Raw genomic sequence first — 22,791 nt, forward strand, 5'->3', positions numbered from 1 at the left:
AACTGCGTCCCATTATCGCAGATCAGGGTCTCGGGTGCCCCGTACCGCAGTATGACCTCCTTAGTCTTTGTAACTACACTCCTGGCAGTGGCAGCTCCAATCGGGCACAACTCGACCCACTTGCTAAAGGTGTCTTGCAGCACTAACAGGAAACGATGCCCCCTGCCTGACCGGGGCAACGGGCCCACCAAGTCAGCAGAGACAGTGCACCACGGACCCTTCGGACTACGTAGGTACATCTTTCCCGCCGGTTTGACCTGCTCCACCTTATAGCGTTGGCACACATCGCAGGAACGCACGTACTCTTTGACCTCTCTCCTCCAGTTTGGCCAATAGTAGCTGGCACCGACTCTCGCTAGGGTTTTCTTCACACCTAGGTGTCCAGCTGTTGCTGCGTCGTGGTTTTCTCGAAGGACGTCCTTTACCTGGTCAGACTTAACACAGGTCTTCCAGACGGGGTTACTACCACTCCTGCGTCTTGGACTACGATAAAGTTGTTCCTCCACAACTCTAAACCGGGGATACGTCTGAGGTCTCTGAGTTACGGCTCGTAACATCCTGCTGTACCAGTCTCGGGGCTCCGGGGCTGAACGCTCCTCGGGTGTCGTATCGTCGTTTTCGGGTGGGACTTCGACAGCTGGGCCTTCGGCTAGAGGAGGTTGAGTCACCTCGCTCTCGTCCTCTCTGGCAGCTCGCTCGTCTTGCCTCGCTGTGCCAGGATTATCGGCGATCGGTTGATCCAGCGTTTCCCTCCGATGCGCCTCCCGTTCCCTCCTTTGGGCTCTCGTCAGTACCGCCACCTCGAGAGGAGGATCACCTCGCTCACTCTCGGGTTCACTAGGGGATTCCACCGGCTGCCTTGACAACGCGTCCGCAACCCGGTTCAAGGCTCCTTTGCGGTACTGGATTTCGAAGTCATACTGTTGGAGTTCCATGATCCACCGGGCTAGACGTCCACTAGGCTCATGTAACCTCATAAGCCACTTCAGTGCGACGTGGTCGGTGATCGCTACGAAGTGGTACCCCTCCAGATACGGCTTGAACTTTCGAGTGGACCACACCAGGGCTAAACACTCCTTCTCCGTCGTGGAGTAGTTTCTCTCTGGGTCCGTCAACAGCCGGCTAGCGTACGCAATGACGACCTCCTTTCCGTCATGTTTTTGCGTCAACGCCGCTCCTAGCCCCATGTTCGATGCGTCAACCTGCAGCATAAACGTCTTCGTAAAATCGGGGCAAGCTAACACTGGGGCGGAGGCTAACCGACGTTTAATGTCTGCGAAGGCGGCGTCCTGCTTTGGTCCCCAAGACCATTTTGCGTCCTTCTTCAGCAGAAGTCGCAGTGGAGCCGTCGCGTCAGCGAATCGGTCGATGAAGCGTCTGTACCACGACGCTAGACCCAAGAAACTCCGGAGTGCTCTGGCGTTTCGGGGAACGGGGAAATCCTGCACAGCTCGTATCTTCTCTGGATCAGTTGCGATGCCTCCGTCGCTTACTACGTGGCCCAAGTACTTCAGCTCCCGCTTGCAGAAATGGCACTTCTCGGGGTTAAGTTTCAGGCCTGCTTCTCGCAAGCGCCTGAACACCTCTCGGAGAAGCTGCAAGTGTTCGTCAAACGTCTGCGACACTATTACCAGGTCGTCGAGATAAGCAAACGCTCTGGGCTCTAGCTCCGGGCCAATGATCTTGTCCAGAAGACGCTGGAAGGTGGCTCCGGCGGAGTGCAGCCCGAACGGCATTACCGTGAACTGGTATAGCCCCAGACCTGGTACAGTGAAGGCTGTGACAGGTCGGCTCTCCTTGGCCAACGGGACCTGCCAGTAGCCACTCTTCAGATCGAGGGTGCTGATGTAGTGGGCGGGACGCAGTTTTTCCAGGATGGCATTGATCCTTGGCAGAGGATAGGCGTCTGGGATGGAACTCTCGTTGACCTTACTCATGTCGATGCAGAACCGATATTTACCATCACCCTTTTTGATGAGAACCACCGGGGAACTCCACGGGCTGCGGGAGGGTTCAATCACTCCTTCCTGCAGCATCGATGCCACTTCCCGGTTTATAATCTCTTGCATGGCAGGGTTCCTCGGGTAATACCGTTGCTTTATGGGGGCCGCGTCATCTTTCAGCCGGATCACGTGCTCCGCTAGAGTCGTACGGCCTTCTACCGAGTCGAACTTCGGCAGTTCCGATCCCAAGAACTCCTCTAACGCACTGTCCTCTTGGCTGGACAGGCTCTTGAGGGCATTCACCGCAGCTCCGGCTGGTTCATCACCAGCGGGGCGGTTTACCAATGGAACGTGGAATCGAAGCATATTCAAGTCTTCTATACACTTCATACCCAGTACCATATCCGTCGTTAGTCCGGGTACTGCTAAGGCATACCATTCGTGGGGCCTTCCTGCGACCATTCCCTTCAGTCTGTACAGTTTATCCACCATACAACTGGAGCCGTCGGCCATCCGCAATTCTACCGGTCTTCGTTCCGGGTAAACTCGGTGTCTCTGCAGTAGAGCGATCACCTGATCCCCTATCAGGTTTACTACAGCTCCCGTATCTACCAAGGCTCTGAGGTGTTCTCCCAGGAGATTAACGACGACGAAGGGCCTCTCATCCACACAGCGTACCACGGGGTTTACTCCACCCGCCATGGTCACCGCTGGTTTATCCGAGTCTGCTGGGCGCACCTTGGGGTTCATGGCACGCCCAAAGGTTTCTATTGCCTGCAGCCAGCGTCCCCACTCCTCTGAGGTCGTTCGTCGTGGTCTCTGGGTCTCGGTCGACCTCCTTGACTCCGAGCCCATTGCCCGTTTCCCTGTTGCCAGCAGCACGATCTGGTCAACACGCCTCGTCTACCACACACGCCGCATCTCAAGACCCGAGGCTTAGTACAGTCTCGGGAAAAGTGGCCGTTCTCTTGGCAATTCCAGCAGTTTGGGTCGAATTTCCCTGCTCCAGTCCTCCCAGGAGTTGCCTGTGGACCTCGTTCTCCCAAAGCGCGTGGTGGCTGCTTCTCCCGTGGAATCCCGTGGGGTCGGCTGCTTCTCCGGAGGCGGCATCCTCGTCCTTTGAACCTGACGAACGTCTTGTGAGGCGCAGTTCACCACCGCGCTCTCATATCGTGCACTTCGTCTCTTCGGGCAGTAGGCTGTCTCTGGAACCAGGGTCAGAGAAGGCTGAGGAGGTGGTCGGAACGTCTGCTTATCCCGGAGATAAGCCTCGTACTCATCTGCCCGTTCAATCAGCTGGGACAGGGTCGTGAAGTCACTGCGTCGCACCAGTAGCTTGTACTCTGGCCGCATGTTGGCAAAGATCAACTCGATCTTGGCGAACTCAGAGTAGTTGCCGCTGCGTCGAATGAGGGTAGAGATTGCCGTGACGTATTCCCGGAACAGCTCGTTCTCTCCTTGAGTCCGTCGTCGGATCTCGTCTTCCAGGTTTCTCTGGTAGCCTCCAGGGAGGTAGTACACCACGAAGGAGTCTCGGAATTCCTTGAAGGACCTCCACGAGGCTTTCATGTTCCGATACCACAGTAGTGCAGGCCCTGTTAGCAGCTCCGGCATCGCCTTGAGAATTTCGTCCCTTGACAGAGAGTAGGCCTCGATCAACTCCTCAAGGCGCTCGAGGAATGACACCGGATCCTTCCTTCCATCGAAGCGGAGGTTCCACTTGCGCACAGTACTGCAAAGTGCCGCAAAATCGTTCCGTGAGCCAGTCTCGCTCCCACTGCAACGGGGCTCTGGGGCTATCGGCTCCTCGAAGAAATTCGGATCCGCCAGGAACTGTGGTGGTTTCGCACACACCACTGGTGGTACAGGGGGTCTGTAGAGGTCACCGTACGTCACCTGCGTGGAGGGTACGTGTCGTGGGGCAGGTGGCAATCCTAACCATAGGGACTCAGGATTTGTGTCTCGCTGAACGTCCCTAGGCTCTCGCAGCAGCTCGGAGAGGGCTCTTCGCACCGTCATCGAGTCTGCATTAGGAGACAGGCCGAGCATCTCTCGAATGCTTGTGGCCTCGTCCAATGAAGGGTTTACCAAGAATGAAGGAGCTGATCGTTGGGTTGCCAGGTTCACCCCCGCACCATCACCTTCAAGGTTGAGGTTTAACGGCACGTTTCGTATGGGCTGGTAAGCAGGTTGAGTCGTAGGAGTAGCTGATGAGGGGCCCTGGTTGAGTGAGATCTTCCAGTAGTCCGCCAGCCGTCGTCTCAACTCAGCCACCGTACCATCTGTGTCTAGTCCATGCTGAGACATCTCGGTGATCAGCGCTGCCTTTGGCATGGTGTGAATCCACCCAACCCGGGGATCGTCAGCTGGAGACTTTGGGTAAGCTGAAACCGCAGGGTGGGTCTCCGTTGTTGTCGTCGTATGGGTGGCACTCACGGTAGACGTCACCGCAGTTACCACCGTTGTCGTAGGCTCTGTAGAAGCCGTCCTCGTAGTCAAAGGCTGGTCTCCCGCCTTGGACTTCTCGGTGTTCGTCATCTCTGCTCGTCACCACTCGTCGGTTGTCTCGTCGAAGTTGGCTGCGTTGTTGAAGTCCTCTGGACGTCTCGCTCTCTCGCTGGTCTCTCGCAGAAGCTCAGCAACGCAGTCCCTGTTCGGGCGCCATAATTGTGACGTACTTTTCCACAAATTTGACTTGCAGTATCACGCGAGTTAACTAATGCTTCACCAATCACGATGTCGGGACTAACTCGAACTTGTCGTGGTAGTTGCTGGTGAGGAACTTTCCTATCTCGTGGCTAGTGAGGAACTCACTTTCCTGCTTGCCGTCTGAGGGTTCCTCGGTTCATCCCTCTCGCTCCCCTCTCTAGCAAAGTAGGGGGCTCAGCTGATCCGGAACGTTTGCTTGCTGTTTGCTAACCCGAAAAAAAGCTAGCCGGCCGCCGTCGTCTGCAGCCGTCGTCAGTCGCTCGAGCTTGTTGTTGTTGACTGTAGGTTATGTTGTGCTTGTTTCACACGACAATGAGTTTTAACTTCAAGTTGTCAGTTTATATTACTCACACCGCATTTCCTCACGTCTTTGAGGCGGATTATTGGCCTAAGGCCATGATCTGCGGGTTTACTAAGTGTAGAAAGTTTCTTCAAAGTACTAAGCCGGGTTGAGCCCTAGCTTGCGAAACACATCGCTGGTGAGTCAATAAGCTATAAAACACTGTATAAGGTTTATGCCACGCTCATACAGTATTAATAACTCTCGTTCTACACTTATTCATTACCAGACACAACAGTGTATCATGCCTATACTTTACTGAAGATGTTATAACTAAGGTTAGCCTTCTAACCTATAACCTTAGTTAGGGCTGGTAGGCTATGCCTAGGGATAGGCTAGACCTAGGAGTAGGCTAGTTTGACCCCCCCTCAAAATAGGCACGTTACAACTATTAGGAGCAAAACTCTATTTTAAAATGAAGGAGTGCTCGAAAGAACTGAGGCAACCAGGTGGTAAAGTAGGAAGGTTTCAGCAAAAAATTAATATTCTCGAGGGCAAATAAGTAAATTGTACAAAACATCAATTTAACTTATAACTCCATTACACATTTTTTAAATTTAATTTTGAAGTTGTGTATCATGTCCTAACCTCAACTCCTTATTCTCATTAAAATTAAAATGAAATAATTTATAAATAAAAAACTTTTTTTAGACGAAAAAGTTTTTAAATGCACTAAAAAGTAGAAAATAATTTATAAATATGTGGAGAGTATAAATATTTGCAAGATTAAAACAAAAAACGAGGGGTGCATGCAATAAATAATTTAAAATTACCTTCACCTATTGAACTAATGTATTATTATCAATTGCATGCACCCCACGTTTTTCGTTTAAAATCTTACAAGTATTTATACTCTCCACATATTTATAAATTATTTTCTACTTTTAGTGCATTTAAAAACGTTTTGTTTTGAAAGATTTCTTTATTTATAAATTATTTGCTACTTTTTAGTTTCTAATGTGTGTGGATGTTAAATCTATTTCATGCATCTATATCAGATTAAGACAGAGGCATGTCGGAAATCTAAGGGAATCTCTTGGGAGCAGAACCTGTACCTCTTAACCTCTGCTTTTTGAACTGTCAAATTAGTATTTACAGCTGACTTTAATTAATTGATATATTTACATTCTTTCAAAATGTAAACATGGAAAATTTGGCAGCCAGTGGGGCATAGCCCAAGGGAAATATGAAAATTAAATGCTATAATATTGCATTGTCAATCACATAAGAAATTTTCATGCAAACACGTTTCCAAACATCACATTTGTGTCTTAGTGTTTCAAATTTCAAGTCTCTAGCTCATTGGGAACTTCGTTTAAAATTGATATCAAAATTTGTAGGAAAGTGAGCTAATAAAAACAAGCCCATGGGGCATAGTCCAAGAGAAATATGAAAATTAAATGATATACTATTGTATTGTCCTCCATTTGTGAGCTATGTTTCAAGTTTCAAGTCTCTAACTCATCGGGAAGTTAGTATAAAATTGATTGCAAAATTTGTACCGGACACGAAAGCGAGCTAATACAAACGTTTTAAAATAAAGTTCTGGAGTCTATGACTGTTAAAGATTGTATAATAAGAGAATCGGGGCTGATTTTTGCGATGTAATACAAACATATTTTAACACATTAAATCCACTGCCTGTTTATGTAAATAATGCTATTATTGTTAAAATCTGAATTTTTTTAGTAATCATTAAACTTTAATTTTATGATAACATTTTAAATAGGTTTGGGACATCATAATTACCCAAGTAATTACTCTAGTTCCACCAGCCCAAACACGGGTAAACCATATATGCTGAATCCATACAAGTTCCAATGCTGATAAATTGTAAGATATTAATTTACAATAGATCTTAATAACTTAATAGATTTTAATTTATTCTGAACTGATAATGACAATGACAACGCATTGTTTGTTTAATTTAACATGTTTGTTTAATTTTTAGAGTTTTGTGAGTACAGACATAATTTTATCTGTACAAGTATGAACTTGTACGGAGCGATTATGAGGATGAACATACTGCGTTGTCTCTGTCTGTCGTCGATGATAGGACGGCGCCGGCGTGGCGTCAGACAGAACACTTCCACCCCCTCCCGGCTCAACCTACCCCTCTGCTCACCATCCCTCACACCATTCACCACACACACACACATACCATAAACACCACACTAACACATTGACGCTAGCTGGTCTGACCCATCGATTTACAACACGTCTGACCTTGATTAACTGCGTACACACTAGTGTAGTTGACAACAGACTAAATGTCAGTTGACAATCAATTTAAACTAAACTCTCTTGTAAAATGGCGTTTGCCGTGCATGTAATAAATAAATAAATAAAAATACTTCATTCTACTCGTAATCAATGGTTCAGGACACGAAATGTGATTGCGGTGCTATTTCTTTGCGTGTTACTGTAATAGCAATATTATTTTCGTGAATGATTTCGTTTTAAAAATAAACTGTTTGTCTTTGAAAATGCGTAACGTAATGTATTCAATTATCTACCAGGCTTGACAATGACACCTTGATGTCGAAACCGGTCGCTATGCAGACGACTAATGGATTACGTTGGCAAGAAAAAAGTATTTGACCTCTAGAATATATTGCTATTTTATTGATGTAAAAATACATTTAAAGACAGCAACGTATATTTGCAGAGCTTTAATGTAGTTCTCACCACACTATGATGTTTCAGCTGTTTTACATACGTTAATTGGTGGCTGAATGTTACATTTTGCTGGCCATGCCAGCTGTCATCGTTATTCGGGGACCGAGCAGGTTTTTACATCCTTAGGGACACAAAATCAGCTGTCCACTTACTTTCTTACAACACGAATGCATATTAAATACACATTCAGTATCCATAGCATTACAATATAATTGTTTTATTTTCAACGCTGCCTAGCAACTATTTATAATTATTTTTGATGATTCCTCCAATTATTTCTTCACATAACCTTAAAGTGTTTGTAGTGTTGACTATGTGTGCATTATAATATTGCGATGAATAGTAATAAATAGTTTTAATAGGCTATAGTGTGTTGAAAAATAGCGTTCGTACCACGAACCGAAATGGTTTTCGGCCCTAGGTACGAAATATACTATTTTATGAGTTTGTTATACAATTATTTACCGCACATATTGTATTTAACCGAGAACTGAAATGCAAATAAAGGGTGCTCAACTTTAATTAATTAATTTAAAGCATTATCCTTTTTAAGCTGTTATTTCTAACGTTGAAGTTTGTACTTAGCCAAACTCAAATCAATTAACTTACTTAAAATACCACGAGTACTCAATATTTTTGCGCAACATATTAATTATGCCTATATTTATTTGAGTACTCGTTCACATCGTATCATATGTTCCCGTACCACACAATCGCGCAACACACATGCTAATGTTATCGTGTGTTTGACGAGCGCCAGCTTGTATTCATTGCCCGAAGTTGTAAGTGTAGTGTAGCCAGTGTAGCGACGGTAGCGACGTAGCGTAGCAGTGTCAGTCACGTGCATGTGGTCGGTGGGGAAGCGAGACAAGGAGAGAGAGAGAGAGAACGAGAAGGAATGTGCGAGTGAGAGCGATGCAGAGCTGGCCGCGGGGCGAGGGGGGAATGTGGGAGAGAGAGCGCAGATAGAAAAAAATCCTACTATCGCGCGCCTACCGGCAGCTTACATCAAATACTTGCTCCCGAGACCTGGCTCACACTACTACCGGCCCATAAGCGTGGTCTGTCTTCTTTAGGTATATATAGTCAATGCCGACGTCAGCCGAGTAGTCTAGAGATGAGAATTATCGTTGTTTTCCGGCAACGGTTATAACGATAACGCAGCTGCCCAATAACGTGTTGCGGCGTTCAGTTATCGTTGTCGGTTGATCAGTTCAGTTTTCAGTTGTAGTCGGGAGTCGGGCGCGAGTCGGGCGTGGCCCAGACAGGATGCGTTATTCTCACTGAGCTAAAATTATAACTGGAGGTAGCACTGCCATGGCAGAAGTCTGTCAAAAGCGTGTCGCTAATTTTGTTAGGTTGGTATAGCAGTGAGTTTTTTCATCCAATGACATGGCTTCTATAACTAGGTTTGTATGGCAGTGAGTTTTTTCATCCAATAACATGGCTTCTTTATAACTCACACCTCACGCAAACATGGCGGCTGGCGACACGCATCTTTGACATTCAGTGCTACCATTGACTAATGGTGCTACCTCCAGTTAGAATTATAGCTCAGTGGTTATTCTAGTTCGTTTCAGAAGTTATCGTTGCTCTGGTAGCGTTACGGCAACGGCACTAATGGCAATGCATGTTTTCGTTGTCCGCGCGGCTTTCCTGCAACATTGTGTAGATAGATACGTTATTATAATAACAGGGAGTTCTCCGCAACGTGTTGCCGCGATAACGTTGCCGTGGCCGCAACACTGTTATTCATCCTGTTATGTTATAACGCCCATCTCTACCGAGTACCGATCTACCGATAAAATCGATGCTTTCTGATGTATAGTTTTAAACATGTGTTCATTAATTGATTGTTTATGTTTACCAATTTTGTAAATAGAATGGATTGAATAAAATAATGTACCTATCTTTTGATTTGAATCTAATTATTATATAAAATAAATGGCGACGAGGATGACGGAAATAGGAAATATAAAGAAGTTGAGATCAGTTGCAAAAAGGCAAATTTCCAAAGCATTTAAACTAATTATAGAAAATAAAGCAACTGATAAAATGACAAGTGCAGAGATAGAGGTGAGGTTAGACAGTTTAAGATCGTATTGGAAACAATTTGAAGATGCACAAACCAAAATTGAACTAGCTACTGAAGATGAAGAACAAGATGATCTAGCCTCGTACAGAAGTGAGACAGAAGAAATGTACATTGTTTTAGAAGCAGTATTGAGAAATGAAAAGACACAACACAATAATACAGAGCCTACAGCAGCAAATCCACATAACAAGGAACCAAGCACAACATCAAACATTAGTTTTGTTCCATACGACGAAGAAGAATCTTTTAGGAATTTCATTAAAAGATTTGAAAATTTTCTGGTACTTAAAGATGTAAATGAAGAGAAAACAAAGCTTTGTAGTTTACTACATGCACTTTCACCTAAACTACATGAACGGCTTCTAGACATAGTTGCCCCTGATGACCCTTACAAGATGAACGATGAAAATGTTGTTACTGTTTTAAAAGACCATTTGGAACCATTACCAAGTGTATTAACATTACAACATCGCTTTGTGTGTAGAGTACAACAACCGAATGAGTCAATCATCGAATTCGCTATGGAATTGAAGAAACTGTCTAAAGATTGTCAGTTTAACTGTGATTGTGGAAAGTCAGTAACTGATATGTTATTACGCATGCAATTGGTAAGAGGACTTCACGACCATGATATTAAAGGACAACTTTTACAGAAGAAAATTGTAACTACTTTTAAGGAAGCACTTGAACTTGCAACATCACTGGAAGCTTCGAGAACTGAAAGCAGCATGATGACTGCTCACACAGCACCACCAGCAGTACCAACCAGTTACCAACCAGTAGCAGTTCCAGTGCTCAAGGTTGTAGAGAATCAGACAAGAAAATGGGACAGATACTCTGGGAATAAGAACGCTGTACAGGCAACAAACAAAGACCAATATTCTCCTTCCCGTTCAAAGTTTTCAGGTCTACAAGGACGGTGTTATCGGTGTGGAGATAAAGACCATAGAGCAAATACATGTAAGTTTAGAAATGAATTTTGCAATTTATGTAACAAAGTAGGGCATATTGCAAAGGTATGTATGGGAGGACCAAGAAAACAACGAATTGACCAACTAGAGGACAGAGAGATTGAAAAACAGTTAGATCATACTACCTACGATTCTTATAAACTTCAAGTAAATAACAGTGATAAGTTCATTATGAAAATAGAAATTGAAGGAAAACCATTATCTATGGAACTTGATACAGGAGCAGCGCTATCTTCAATCTCATTTGAGGACTATAAGAGATTAGATATCAATAAAAGAATGTTCAAATCACATGTACAGCTTCGCACATATACAGGTGAAATCATACAAACTAAGGGCGTAGTATATGTTAGGTTTCAGTACAAAGAAAAGATTTACTTCGGAAAACTATTTATTATCGACCAAGATGTTGAACCAATATTTGGTAGAGACTGGATAAGAGAAGTCAATTTAGAAATTGGTGATATTAGAATGTTGAATCAAAACTCATCTGAGTTGACACAAGTTCTTGACAGTTATTCAGATATATTCAGTAAGGAAATTGGTTGCATTCCAAATGAAAAAGGACACCTGAATCTAAAAGAAGACTGTGGTCCAATATTTGTGAAGCCGAGGCAAGTGCCCTATGCTATTAAACAAAAGGTGGAAGAAGAACTCGATCGACTGGAAAAAGCTGGTATTATTACAAAGATTGAAAACTCAGAATGGGGTACGCCAATTGTGCCAGTAGTAAAACCTAATGGTTCGGTACGAATATGTGCAGATTACAAGACTACGTTGAATAAAGTTATCCGTGATGAGAAGTATCCAATACAAAGAATTGAGGACATCTTTGCAGAGATGAATGGAGGTAAATTTTTCTGCACACTCGATGTTAGTAATGCTTACTTACACATGCCAATGGACTCTGAAAGTGCTCTGCTACAAACAATAAGCACTCAGAAAGGTTTGTATAAAGTAAACAGGTTGATGTTTGGAGTGAAAGTAGCACCAGCACTGTGGCAAAGATTCATGGATAAGGTACTGCAAGGGACTGATGGAGTTAAGTGCTTTTTCGATGATATAATCATTCAAGGTACAGATTACAAGAGTACACTAGAGAGATTAAAAACTGTCCTAGAAAAACTTAGAGCGCATAACTTGAAATTAAATTTTGACAAATGTAAATTCTTTCAACAAAGAATAACATACTTGGGACATACAATTGATGAAAACGGGCTGAAGAAAAACTCAGAAAAGGTCAAAGCAATTATTGAGACAGAAAAACCTAGAAATGTGAATCAACTACGATCTTTCATTGGCATGGCCAATTACTACAACAAATTCATACCAAGACTGGCCGAAAAGCTATATCCATTGAATAAGTTACTACAGAAAGGACAGCGATTTGAATGGTCACAAGAATGTGAAAACAGCTTTATCAATGTTAAAAAGCACATAGCCAATGACAACACTCTAGCACACTACAATCCAAAACTTCCTCTAATACTCTCAACTGACGCATCTCCTTATGGATTGGGAGCAGTAATTTCCCATAAGTTTCCTGATGGGTCGGAACAACCCATAGCTTTTGCTTCCCGATCTTTATCAAAAAGTGAAAAACAGTACAGTCAAATAGACAAAGAAGCTACAGCAATTTACTGGGGGGTAAAGAAATTCTTTGCTTATTGCTATGGACGAAAGTTTGTTCTTCAGACGGACCACAAACCTCTTGTTTCCATATTCCATCCATCAAAATGCTTACCGGCAATGTCAGCTACTCGTTTATTGAACTACTCACTTTTCCTTGCTGGGTTTGATTATACAATTGAGTATAGAAAAACTTCAGACCACTGTAACGCAGATTTCTTGTCTCGTTTTCCAGTTGAACAAACTCAAGATGATGAAGACTTGTATTCCAAGTTCCAAATGAATCAAATAGCAATTCTTCCTCTCACACAATGTACACTTGCAGAGCATACAAAAAAAGACCCTGTACTAGCTACAATAGTTACAGCACTAGAAAATGGAGAAAATCTGGAAAAGGTTGGTTTCCGAAATAATGATTTAAGTTTACATAAAGGTTGCATCTTTAGAGGTAGTCGAGTTGTAATACCTAACACATTGCAGAAAGAAGTTCTCAAGGAACTACACATTGGGCATTTAGGCATGTCGAAAATGAAGGCCATGGCGCGAAGTTATGTATATTGGAAAAACTTGGATAATGATATTGAAAACTTGGTTAATAACTGTGACAAATGCAAACAGAAAAGAAATGAACCATCTAAATTAAACCATCACCCTTGGGAAGAACCTACAGCTCCCTGGCATCGCTTACATTTGGATTTTTGTGGACCCGTAAATGGAAATTATTTCTTCATAATTATTGACGCCCATACAAAATGGTTGGAGGTTATACATACAAAGAACACTTCTTCAGACTGGTGCATTCGAAATTTAAGTCACTTATTTTCAACTTTTGGACTGCCAGTTATGATAGTAACAGACAACGGCTCCCAATTTACGAGTGCACTTTTTCAAAGGTTTCTAAGCAATAATGGAATTTGCCATAGGACTTGTGCACCTTTTCACCCATCAAGCAATGGCCAAGCTGAACGATTTGTCCAAACTGTTAAGAAATCATTGGCTGCCATGAGTGAAGACAAGGGAGACTTGCAGCATAAAATAGATCTTCTCGTAACTCAGTTACGCAAAGCTCCAAACTCTACAGGACTCTCCGCTTATGTGTTAATGTTTGGCAGAGACATAAGAACGAAACTTAACGTGATGGCAGATAAAGTTGAATGGAATAAAAAGACTATGTCGGAACACAAGCTGAAAAGAAATTTTCAGGTGGGACAGAGAGTACTGGTAAGAAATTATTCCTCAAAAGTAAAGTGGAAGGAAGGGAAAATAATTTCAAGAACAGGAAATGTTATGTTTAAAGTCAAGACAGACACTGGACTCACTTGGACTCGTCACTCAGACCAAATACTTCCCTTACACTAAGGGGGGAGAGTTGATGTATAGTTTTAAACATGTGTTCATTAATTGATTGTTTATGTTTACCAATTTTGTAAATAGAATGGATTGAATAAAATAATGTACCTATCTTTTGATTTGAATCTAATTATTATATAATACTTTCGGAGCCAAAACATCGATCACATCGATGTTTGTTCCGAGTTTCTCGTCTGTTCTCTGCACTGTAACAGCCAATTAACCTAAAACCAATACAATTCAGTTACGGAAAACATCAATACTGTATTTCATTACTTTTTTTGGCCTAAAAGACCGATGTAACAAACCAAATCATCGGTTCGGTAATCTACCATCGATGTAAACAAACAACTTCGAACATCGATAGAAAAGACATCGATGTTTCGAAAACATCGACAATCGGAATTGATGCTCGCTCTCACTCATTCTCTACTCTCTACTCTAGTGTTCGTGTGGAAGGAAATACAGAATAACCATAACCTAAAAGTTTTAAACTGATCTGAAACTTGTCAAACGTTTGAAGTAGTGGTGGACACTGGACAGTAAGATCACTTTTTGCACTCGTGATTCCGTTTTGTGCTTCTTATAATTGATTACCCAACACTCAGTGGAACAAGTGTTCAGATTAAATATTTTTTATTACTGATATATCATACTTCCGATACTTTACAACGTTAAAATAAGAAGTACCTTGCCTTGCCATAAAGGTCAAAATGGCTTGCTCCGGCTGGAACTTAATCGTCTTCTGTGTTTGTTTGGTCAAATATGTCGTATTTCAAACTACTGTCAGTGTTGAGTAAATGTGTTTACAACGTGAGTTTAAGTTTATTTATTTAGGCCTAAGTTGCAAGAAGTCAATGTTGTGCTGAAAAATGGTGATTTCGTTCTGAGGCTGGTAAATGTAAATGTTTTGTTAGAAGCATAGGTGTTTTCAGTCAATACGAATCTAACTAATGAGATGTAAATTTAATTAAATAATTGTTTTAACTGTGATTTAAACCTGTGTAGGCAAATGATAATATATAAACTGATCCAATCGGAAGAAACATCCTTCTAAACTAAGTTTATTTTAACCTTTTCTGTAATGTAATTAATTATTTTTTTATTACTTAAAAGTTAGCCTATGTTTAAACTTACATTTAACTAATCCACTAATATTTAACTATTTAACTAAATATTTATTTACATAATATTTTTTATCAGTCAGTCGGTAACCTTTAATCTTCTCAATAAATAAAAGTTGGTTCAGGCCTAACTTAGCCTAGATTCAGCTTTGGATTACAATGTAGGCTAGCCTACTGTGTTACAGTAGTAATAGATTGCATGTGCGTTTTAGTAGGCCTAGATATGGCCCATTACTAAGTTAACCGTTTCTTGATCATGTTCTTAACATTTGTTTTTATTATGCCTATTATCTTAATTACCGGTATGCGTTATGCCTATTATCTTAATTTGATGTTTAGACAGTAAAGTTCTAGGCCATTGCTGGATTAACTAAGTTAAACCTTTTATGTTTGGATGCAATGTTTTTTAGGTTAGGCCTATACCTAACTACCAATCCGACTTATTATTTATTTATTATTTCTTCTAACGTTTGAATTTATCATTAGGCCTAAGTTATGATGTTGTTAAATCAGATGTTTCAATTTTTTTTAAGAATTACATTGTATTATCACACACAAGATTTTTATTAAATATCCTTTTTCATCTGTGATTTTACTTTTTTTAGACTGGATAAATTTTATTAAATTCTTATTTTTCACTCTAAAATAATTGCATGAAATGTGTTTTATTTTATAGTAGCACACAAAACTATATATTGTCGATAAATTAATGTACAATTCTGAACTAGGCAATACTCTTTTATGGTGAAATTGTGCGAGCATATACCCCATGAATTTTTCAAAACTACCAATGAAAACCTTGAATTATGCATGAATTTTTTTATCTCACTTTGGTGGCAACCCTGTAGGTCTTATGGTTTCTGAGATTTCGTGATGAGTGAGTCAGTGGTATTTGAGCTTTATATATATAGAAAAGTGATATAAACAAAATGTATCAGTAAAAGAAATGTAGTTAAATCAAAATGTATGTTTAAACAAACTGATCAGTTAAGAACTCATCTATAATGTAATAGGGTTTTCTTTAAAGAAAATTATCAAGGCTGCTTTTGAATTGCTTGGACTGTATTTTGTTCTTTAATTCTTGAGACAGTTTATTAAATAGTTTTTTTGCCCATGTATGTCGGGGTTTTTTCTACTAATGAAAAACGGTGTCGCGGATATTGAAAGTTGGTTTTAAACCTAGTATACCTATGTTCAAAGTTGTTTCACTACATAATTTTTCAAAATTTCCTTCTACCATCAAAATTGTTTGAAAAATTGTTAAAATCGGAACATTCATTACTTCTAATTCTTTAAAAATTGGCTTACATGATGTTCTCCATGGTTCAAATATCATTATTCTTAAACATTTTTTCTGAATCTTAAAAATTAAATCGATGTTTGATGCAAAGCCCCAGAATTCAATTCCTTATTTAAGAATTGAATAGAAGTATGCATAGTATAACATTAAACGAGTTTTTAAGTCAATTGTGTTTCTTAAACATATCATTTGATAACAAGCTGAATTCAGTCTACTAATGAAATTTTCAATGCTTTTGTTCCAATTTAAATTTGAATCCATGTGCAAACCGAGAAATTTTGCATCATTGTGAACAGTTAAATTTTGGTCTTTAAACTCTTTTGCATGAGCAGTACAAAACTTTACCAGTTGGGTTTTATCTTGATTCATTTTTACACCATTAATGTTGAACCACTGTTCTAGTTAACCACTAACTCAATTAAGTAGTGAACACAGTAAAATGTAAACAAACAGATAAACGTGGGAGCAATTGGGATGCAGAAACTACAAGGAGAATCTGGGATGACGATTATTTAAATATAATATGGTAATGCTACATTTATGTATAGTGGTTTACATTACCTTTTTACTGGTACTGTCCAAAACGATCCTTTTGCACAGTAACAAGGTAATATAAATCACTATACGTTAATTCAGACAATCCAGAGGCAATTCTATCATGATAACAGTTATGGTGTTACATGTCTGTGTATTATATCATGTAAAGAAACAATTATCTCAGTAAAAAAGAAGTATGGCCATAAAAGTAAAAACAATGTAGCAATATCCCTATGCATAATATCCCACATAGACATTCAAATGTTAAGACAATTGAACATGTAAAATAATTGTTTCTATTGGTATAGTGCCTGCAACTGTGCTCTATAAGACGTGGGAAATATGTTTTGATATTAGCTCAAATATTAGAACATAAACGGTATGGTTCATAAACATAAACAAATGACGTAACTGGCCCAAATCCTATACTAACGTCATTTACATATGGTTCAGAGTGTTCCATTTAAGTAATGTTAAATAATGTTTACTTTCGGGCCAGTGACATAATTTGTTACTGACTACCCGTTTATGACTCAACCCGTTTCTGTTCTAATATTTGTAAATATTGGCTACCAAGAAGTGGCCGGATATAAGGGGTTCTACTGTAAAGTAATATAGTGTAGTGGAGGTTTTCTGAACTCAATTGACAAGTTGTTGTTTTTTTTTAATTTTTCAGGTAGTCACATCTTGGAAGTAGAAGTACCCAAGGACCAAATATATGCCATGAAGCTGAAAGGGATCTCAATCTGTTTCTCAATGCTGAAAGCTGCTCTATGTGGCAGCTATGTCAACTTTGGTGTCTTCAGACTGTATGGAGACGAGGCATTGGATAACGCGCTCAAAACATTTGTTAAACTACTGCTTTCCATTCCTCAGTCTGATTTACTGGTAAGCTTAATTTCAGGATTTAATTTTTCAGATTTATTTAACTGTTTTAAATAATATTTTTTCAGTTATACGTTCCAGGCTTCAGGCCCCTACCCTTGACAATACTTATTCTTTGTTACTGTACTCTAAATTATACACCATACTAATCATCTGTATCCTACAAGAGCTTCCTCATTACTTAACTTTAGGGCCTTATTACTGTAGAAATATTTTTACTTTTAACCAGGTTTGAAGGTTATGTTGGGTGATGCTTTGTTGGCCTACTATTAACTATGAATACATCAGAGTCCCGCTAAGCTAGATTAACGGAACACTCCAGGTCACTACCAAGGGTACCTTGGTACACATTCCCCTTGGATACATAGTACAAGTGCATCATGACTGTGGGCAATTGGGAGCTCTCACCACCACTAAGTCATCACAAAGCCAACAAAGTCTTGAGTTTAATTTTTTCTCATGATGCCAGGGTCCGTTATGGTGGTTTAGTGTGCAAAGACCTTAAAACCTTACATGTACCTTTCACTAATATGTACTGTTATGTTGCTGTACAGGACTATCCGAAGCTGTCACAAACGTACTACGTGCTACTCGAGTGTCTAGCTCAGGACCACATGAGCTTCCTTGCTACTCTGGAGCCCAATGTGTTCCTCTACATCTTGTCCTCCATCTCGGAGGGTCTCACGGCTCTAGGTGCGCACCTCAATCACTTCACAGGTACAGCCCAGCGTGGGGCTCAGTAGACTGCTAGACCCTTGCCTGTTGTCATGGCTCTGGGCTGTACCTTGTTGCATGCACTCACTGCATGACTTTTTTGCTCAAAAAAGAAAATAGTTGATTTAATAGTAAATTTTTATTGTTCCTTATTTTGTAGAATTTTTGTGTATGCATGTTTTGCAACATACATAGAAATAGTTTTATCATCACATGCAAATATGGACAAAACTCATTACAAGTTGATTATGCTGATTTTGTGTTGCCCCTTTTTTCTTCCTTGACAAAAGGTAGTGTTCTGAATATGTTATTTGCCGATTGGTAAATAGTAATAAATGTGACAATGTCCCCTGAATATTACAGTGACTGTTGTGATTTCATTATTCCTTAAACCAACTCAAAAACACATAGGCCTACACCATTTTGGTTTAACAAAATTATTGTTATTATATAATACATTATTAAACTATACTAAATGTAATGTCTGCTAATAATGGAATAATTAACTTAAAAGTCCCTTGTTTGAATAGATTGAATTGCAATTTAAGCCTCCAATAAAAGAACAAGCTTTTCACAAACTATGTAACACTTTGAAAGATCAGATTTTGAACACTCTTGGTTTAAATAAAGTACTGTAAGGAGTTTCAAATCAAACTGTTAAAACTGGCAATGTTTTATAAATATAAAGGGGTTAATTTACCTGTTGCGTCAATTGATCCTTAAGTTATGAAATAACTACGGCCGTTTTGTGCTGCTAAGCTAGCCCATCTCCAGGTTGTATGAACGTTAAAATACGGTCTTCTCATCCGTGGTCTTCTCTCGTGTGTTATGTGTGTCAGCACATTTAGGACACATAACACGAAACATTGAAATATTTACAATAAAAACTTGGCCAAGTAGTCCAACACAAGTTTCGTAACCGGTAGCGGTAGATGATGAGTTATGTCTCATCATCTACTGCTACCGGTTAGGCAACTCCAGTTTGGACTACTTAGCCAAGTTTTTATTGTAAATATTTCAATGTTTCGTATGTGTTTTGTGTTATGTGTCCTAAATGTGCTGACGACTCCATCCACGGATGAGAAGACCGTATTTTAACGTTCATACAACCTGAAGATGGGCTCGCTTAGCATCACGAAACGGCCGTAGTTATTTCATAACTTAAGGATCAATTGACGCAACAGGTAAATTAAACCCTTTATATTTGCATTATCTTGATCCAAAAGCTAACTCATCATGAAAATGTTTTATAGATACAATGGTGTGTACGGGGTGCTGTGCAACGTTGGATCATATAGTCACCTACCTGTTTAAACAACTTTCACAAAAAGGTAAATACTATTAGTGTAGTAATTAGAACCAGACAGATGTCTTATATCTTTAACATATTATTTCTGAATGTAAAATAAAAACACTTTTGAAAAAAATCAAATTATTAATTCATTGTTAAATTTTTTGCTTAGCAAAAATAAATTTCACTTAAGATTAGCTCAAATTTATAAGATGACCCTTTTTTTCAAACTCACAAAGTTTTGTAGGACCTTCAATTGAACAATGAAGTATTCACTGGTAAGGTGCTAGAGTTCTACCCTGAAATACAGCAAAATATTCAAACAACACTTATTTGACAATTGTATTGTGACATGAAGTCATTTAATTACAAGTGTTTCCATATTTCAGGCAAGAAGTCACGCAGAAACGTACAAGTGAACAATGAAGTATTTCTGCAAGTGCTAGAACTTCATCCTGAGATTCTTCAGCAGATTCTCAGCACTGTGCTCAATGTTATCATGTTTGAAGACTGTCGCAACCAGTGGTCTATGTCCAGGCCTCTTCTAGGTCTAATACTTCTTAATGAAGAGGTATTTTTAACGATTAGAGCTTTTCCTTCTGTCTTAGTGATTAAGGTCAAAGTAATGCTATAATATTTATAAGGGGGCTGGTTTTTTCAACCCCCAGTTTGGCCTATTTAGTTTGGATGCCAGGCAAGTCGAAAAGCTTGGTACAGGTGATACCACAATATTTCAACGATATTGATATTCCGTGACTGCGGGAGATGAAGATGATGTCTACAAGACAATAAAAATATGCAATTCCTGGAAATGGGGGGTTCATGTGTCTGTTTGCTGATGATTGTAATGTGCTAATTTTAGGGATTTTAAAATATTTTTAGTGTTTGCCTCTACTAACATCTCCTTAGCTTTAAGAAGGGTTACTAGGATTAAGATTTTTTACTGATTTTCTGTGCAGTTTGTGATTTGTTAAGGCTAAATAACCAAACATGAACCATATAAATATCTGAGTGGTTTATTCCTTTTGTTGCAGTATTTTAACCAACTTAGAGAAAACATAATAAGAAGTCAACCATCTGACAAACAGGCAGCTATGGCTCAATGGTTTGAAAATCTTATGGACGGTATTGAAAGAAATTTATTAACAAAAAACAGAGACAGGTATGTTCAGTATTGTTACTACTTTAGCTACAGCATGCAATATGCTTTACAAAAGTTCTAAGATGTAAGTTTTAAATAAATAAACATTATTATTTTGTATGTCCAATTTTAAATTAATTTCAGTATTAGTGATAGGTACCATTGAATAAAGACCTAACCCAGAAATCTCACTGAACCAATAAAAAGCTGCATTTGAATCTGCTAGTGACTATACTAGGAATCTAGGTGCGCCTCTATTGCTGTGATTTAAAAAAAAATCATGTTTCACTTATAATTATGATGATCATCTAATATCATGGTGTTGTGATGTTAGTTATCTCTCCTATCTGTCTTGCTACTGGCATAGCCCGCCAGCCAGCGACAGCAGGGCCCCTAGATTCTGGTGTAGACACTAGCAGGTTCAAATGTAACGTTAGGTTAGACTCCTCAGTCAAATATCACAACAAAAATCCTTAAAATCTAGGTCATTGTGTCCAATGTAGTCTGAGAGATGATGTTTCTTTGGCCGGATTACACAGAACTTGGCCATGTTCAGGAGAGACTTCAATGACTCACTGAAAGGTCCTAACACAACCAGCAGTCCAGGGTCAGCCAATGACATGATGACATCTTAGTGACCAGACTGAGGCCTCTGTGTACAGAACTCACCTTGTATCCAATGTAGTCTGAGAGATGTTGTTTGTTTGGCAGGTTTACACAGAACTTGTCCATGTTCAGGAGAGACATCAATGACTCACTGAAAGGTCCTAACACAACCAGCAGTCCAGGGTCAGCCAATGACATGATGACATCTTAGTGACCAGACTGAGGCCTCTGTGTACAGAACTCACCTTGTATCCAATGTAGTCTGAGAGATGTTGTTTGTTTGGCAGGTTTACACAGAACTTGTCCATGTTCAGGAGAGACATCAATGACTCACTGAAAGGTCCTAACACAACCAGCAGTCCAGGGTCAGCCAATGACATGATGACATCTTAGTGACCAGACTGAGGCCTCTGTGTACAGAACTCATCTTGTATCCAATGTAGTCTGAGAGATGTTGTTTGTTTGGCAGGTTTACACAGAACTTGTCCATGTTCAGGAGAGACATCAATGACTCACTGAAAGGTCCTAACACAACCAGCAGTCCAGGGTCAGCCAATGACATGATGACATCTTAGTGACCAGACTGAGGCCTCTGTGTACAGAACTCATCTTGTATCCAATGTAGTCTGAGAGATGTTGTTTGTTTGGCAGGTTTACACAGAACTTGTCCATGTTCAGGAGAGACATCAATGACTCACTGAAAGGTCCTAACACAACCAGCAGTCCAGGGTCAGCCAATGACATGATGACATCTTAGTGACCAGACTGAGGCCTCTGTGTACAGAACTCACCTTGTAGCCGATGTAGTCTGAGAGATGTTGTTTGTTTGGCAGGTTTACACAGAACTTGTCCATGTTCAGGAGAGACATCAATGACTCACTGAAAGGTCCTAACACAACCAGCAGTCCAGGGTCAGCCAATGACATGATGACATCTTAGTGACCAGACTGAGGCCTCTGTGTACAGAACTCATATTGTATCCAATGTAGTCTGAGAGATGTTGTTTGTTTGGCAGGTTTACACAGAACTTGTCCATGTTCAGGAGAGACATCAATGACTCACTGAAAGGTCCTAACACAACCAGCAGTCCAGGGTCAGCCAATGACATGATGACATCTTAGTGACCAGACTGAGGCCTCTGTGTACAGAACTCACCTTGTATCCAATGTAGTCTGAGAGATGTTGTTTGTTTGGCAGGTTTACACAGAACTTGTCCATGTTCAGGAGAGACATCAATGACTCACTGAAAGGTCCTAACACAACCAGCAGTCCAGGGTCAGCCAATGACATGATGACATCTTAGTGACCAGACTGAGGCCTCTGTGTACAGAACTCATCTTGTATCCAATGTAGTCTGAGAGATGTTGTTTGTTTGGCAGGTTTACACAGAACTTGTCCATGTTCAGGAGAGACATCAATGACTCACTGAAAGGTCCTAACACAACCAGCAGTCCAGGGTCAGCCAATGACATGATGA

General features: G+C 40.5%; 1 protein-coding gene across 4 annotated transcripts in view; it reads left to right on the plus strand.

The window, feature by feature from the left end:
- The window catches only part of LOC128985657 (exportin-7), a 70,769-nt gene extending 48,544 nt beyond the window's left edge, over positions 1-22,225 (plus strand). For 2 of the 4 annotated variants that reach the window (XM_054405410.1, XM_054405411.1), the window contains exons 16-21: positions 17,354-17,565; positions 18,117-18,279; positions 19,530-19,607; positions 19,957-20,138; positions 20,602-20,729; positions 21,420-22,225. In XM_054405410.1, the coding sequence (XP_054261385.1) occupies positions 17,354-17,565; positions 18,117-18,279; positions 19,530-19,607; positions 19,957-20,138; positions 20,602-20,729; positions 21,420-21,525 (869 nt within the window). In that variant the 3' untranslated portion in view covers positions 21,526-22,225. The remainder of the gene's footprint in view (positions 1-17,353; positions 17,566-18,116; positions 18,280-19,529; positions 19,608-19,956; positions 20,139-20,601; positions 20,730-21,419) is intronic. The other 2 variants (XM_054405412.1, XM_054405414.1) reach the window with 1 other exon arrangement.
- Positions 22,226-22,791: the final 566 nt, after the last annotated feature.

This window comes from Macrosteles quadrilineatus, unplaced genomic scaffold (genome assembly GCF_028750875.1).
Source record: "Macrosteles quadrilineatus isolate MER2022 unplaced genomic scaffold, UCM_ALF_1.0 Scaffold_2__2_contigs__length_208266976, whole genome shotgun sequence".
Classification (NCBI taxonomy): domain Eukaryota; kingdom Metazoa; phylum Arthropoda; class Insecta; order Hemiptera; family Cicadellidae; genus Macrosteles; species Macrosteles quadrilineatus.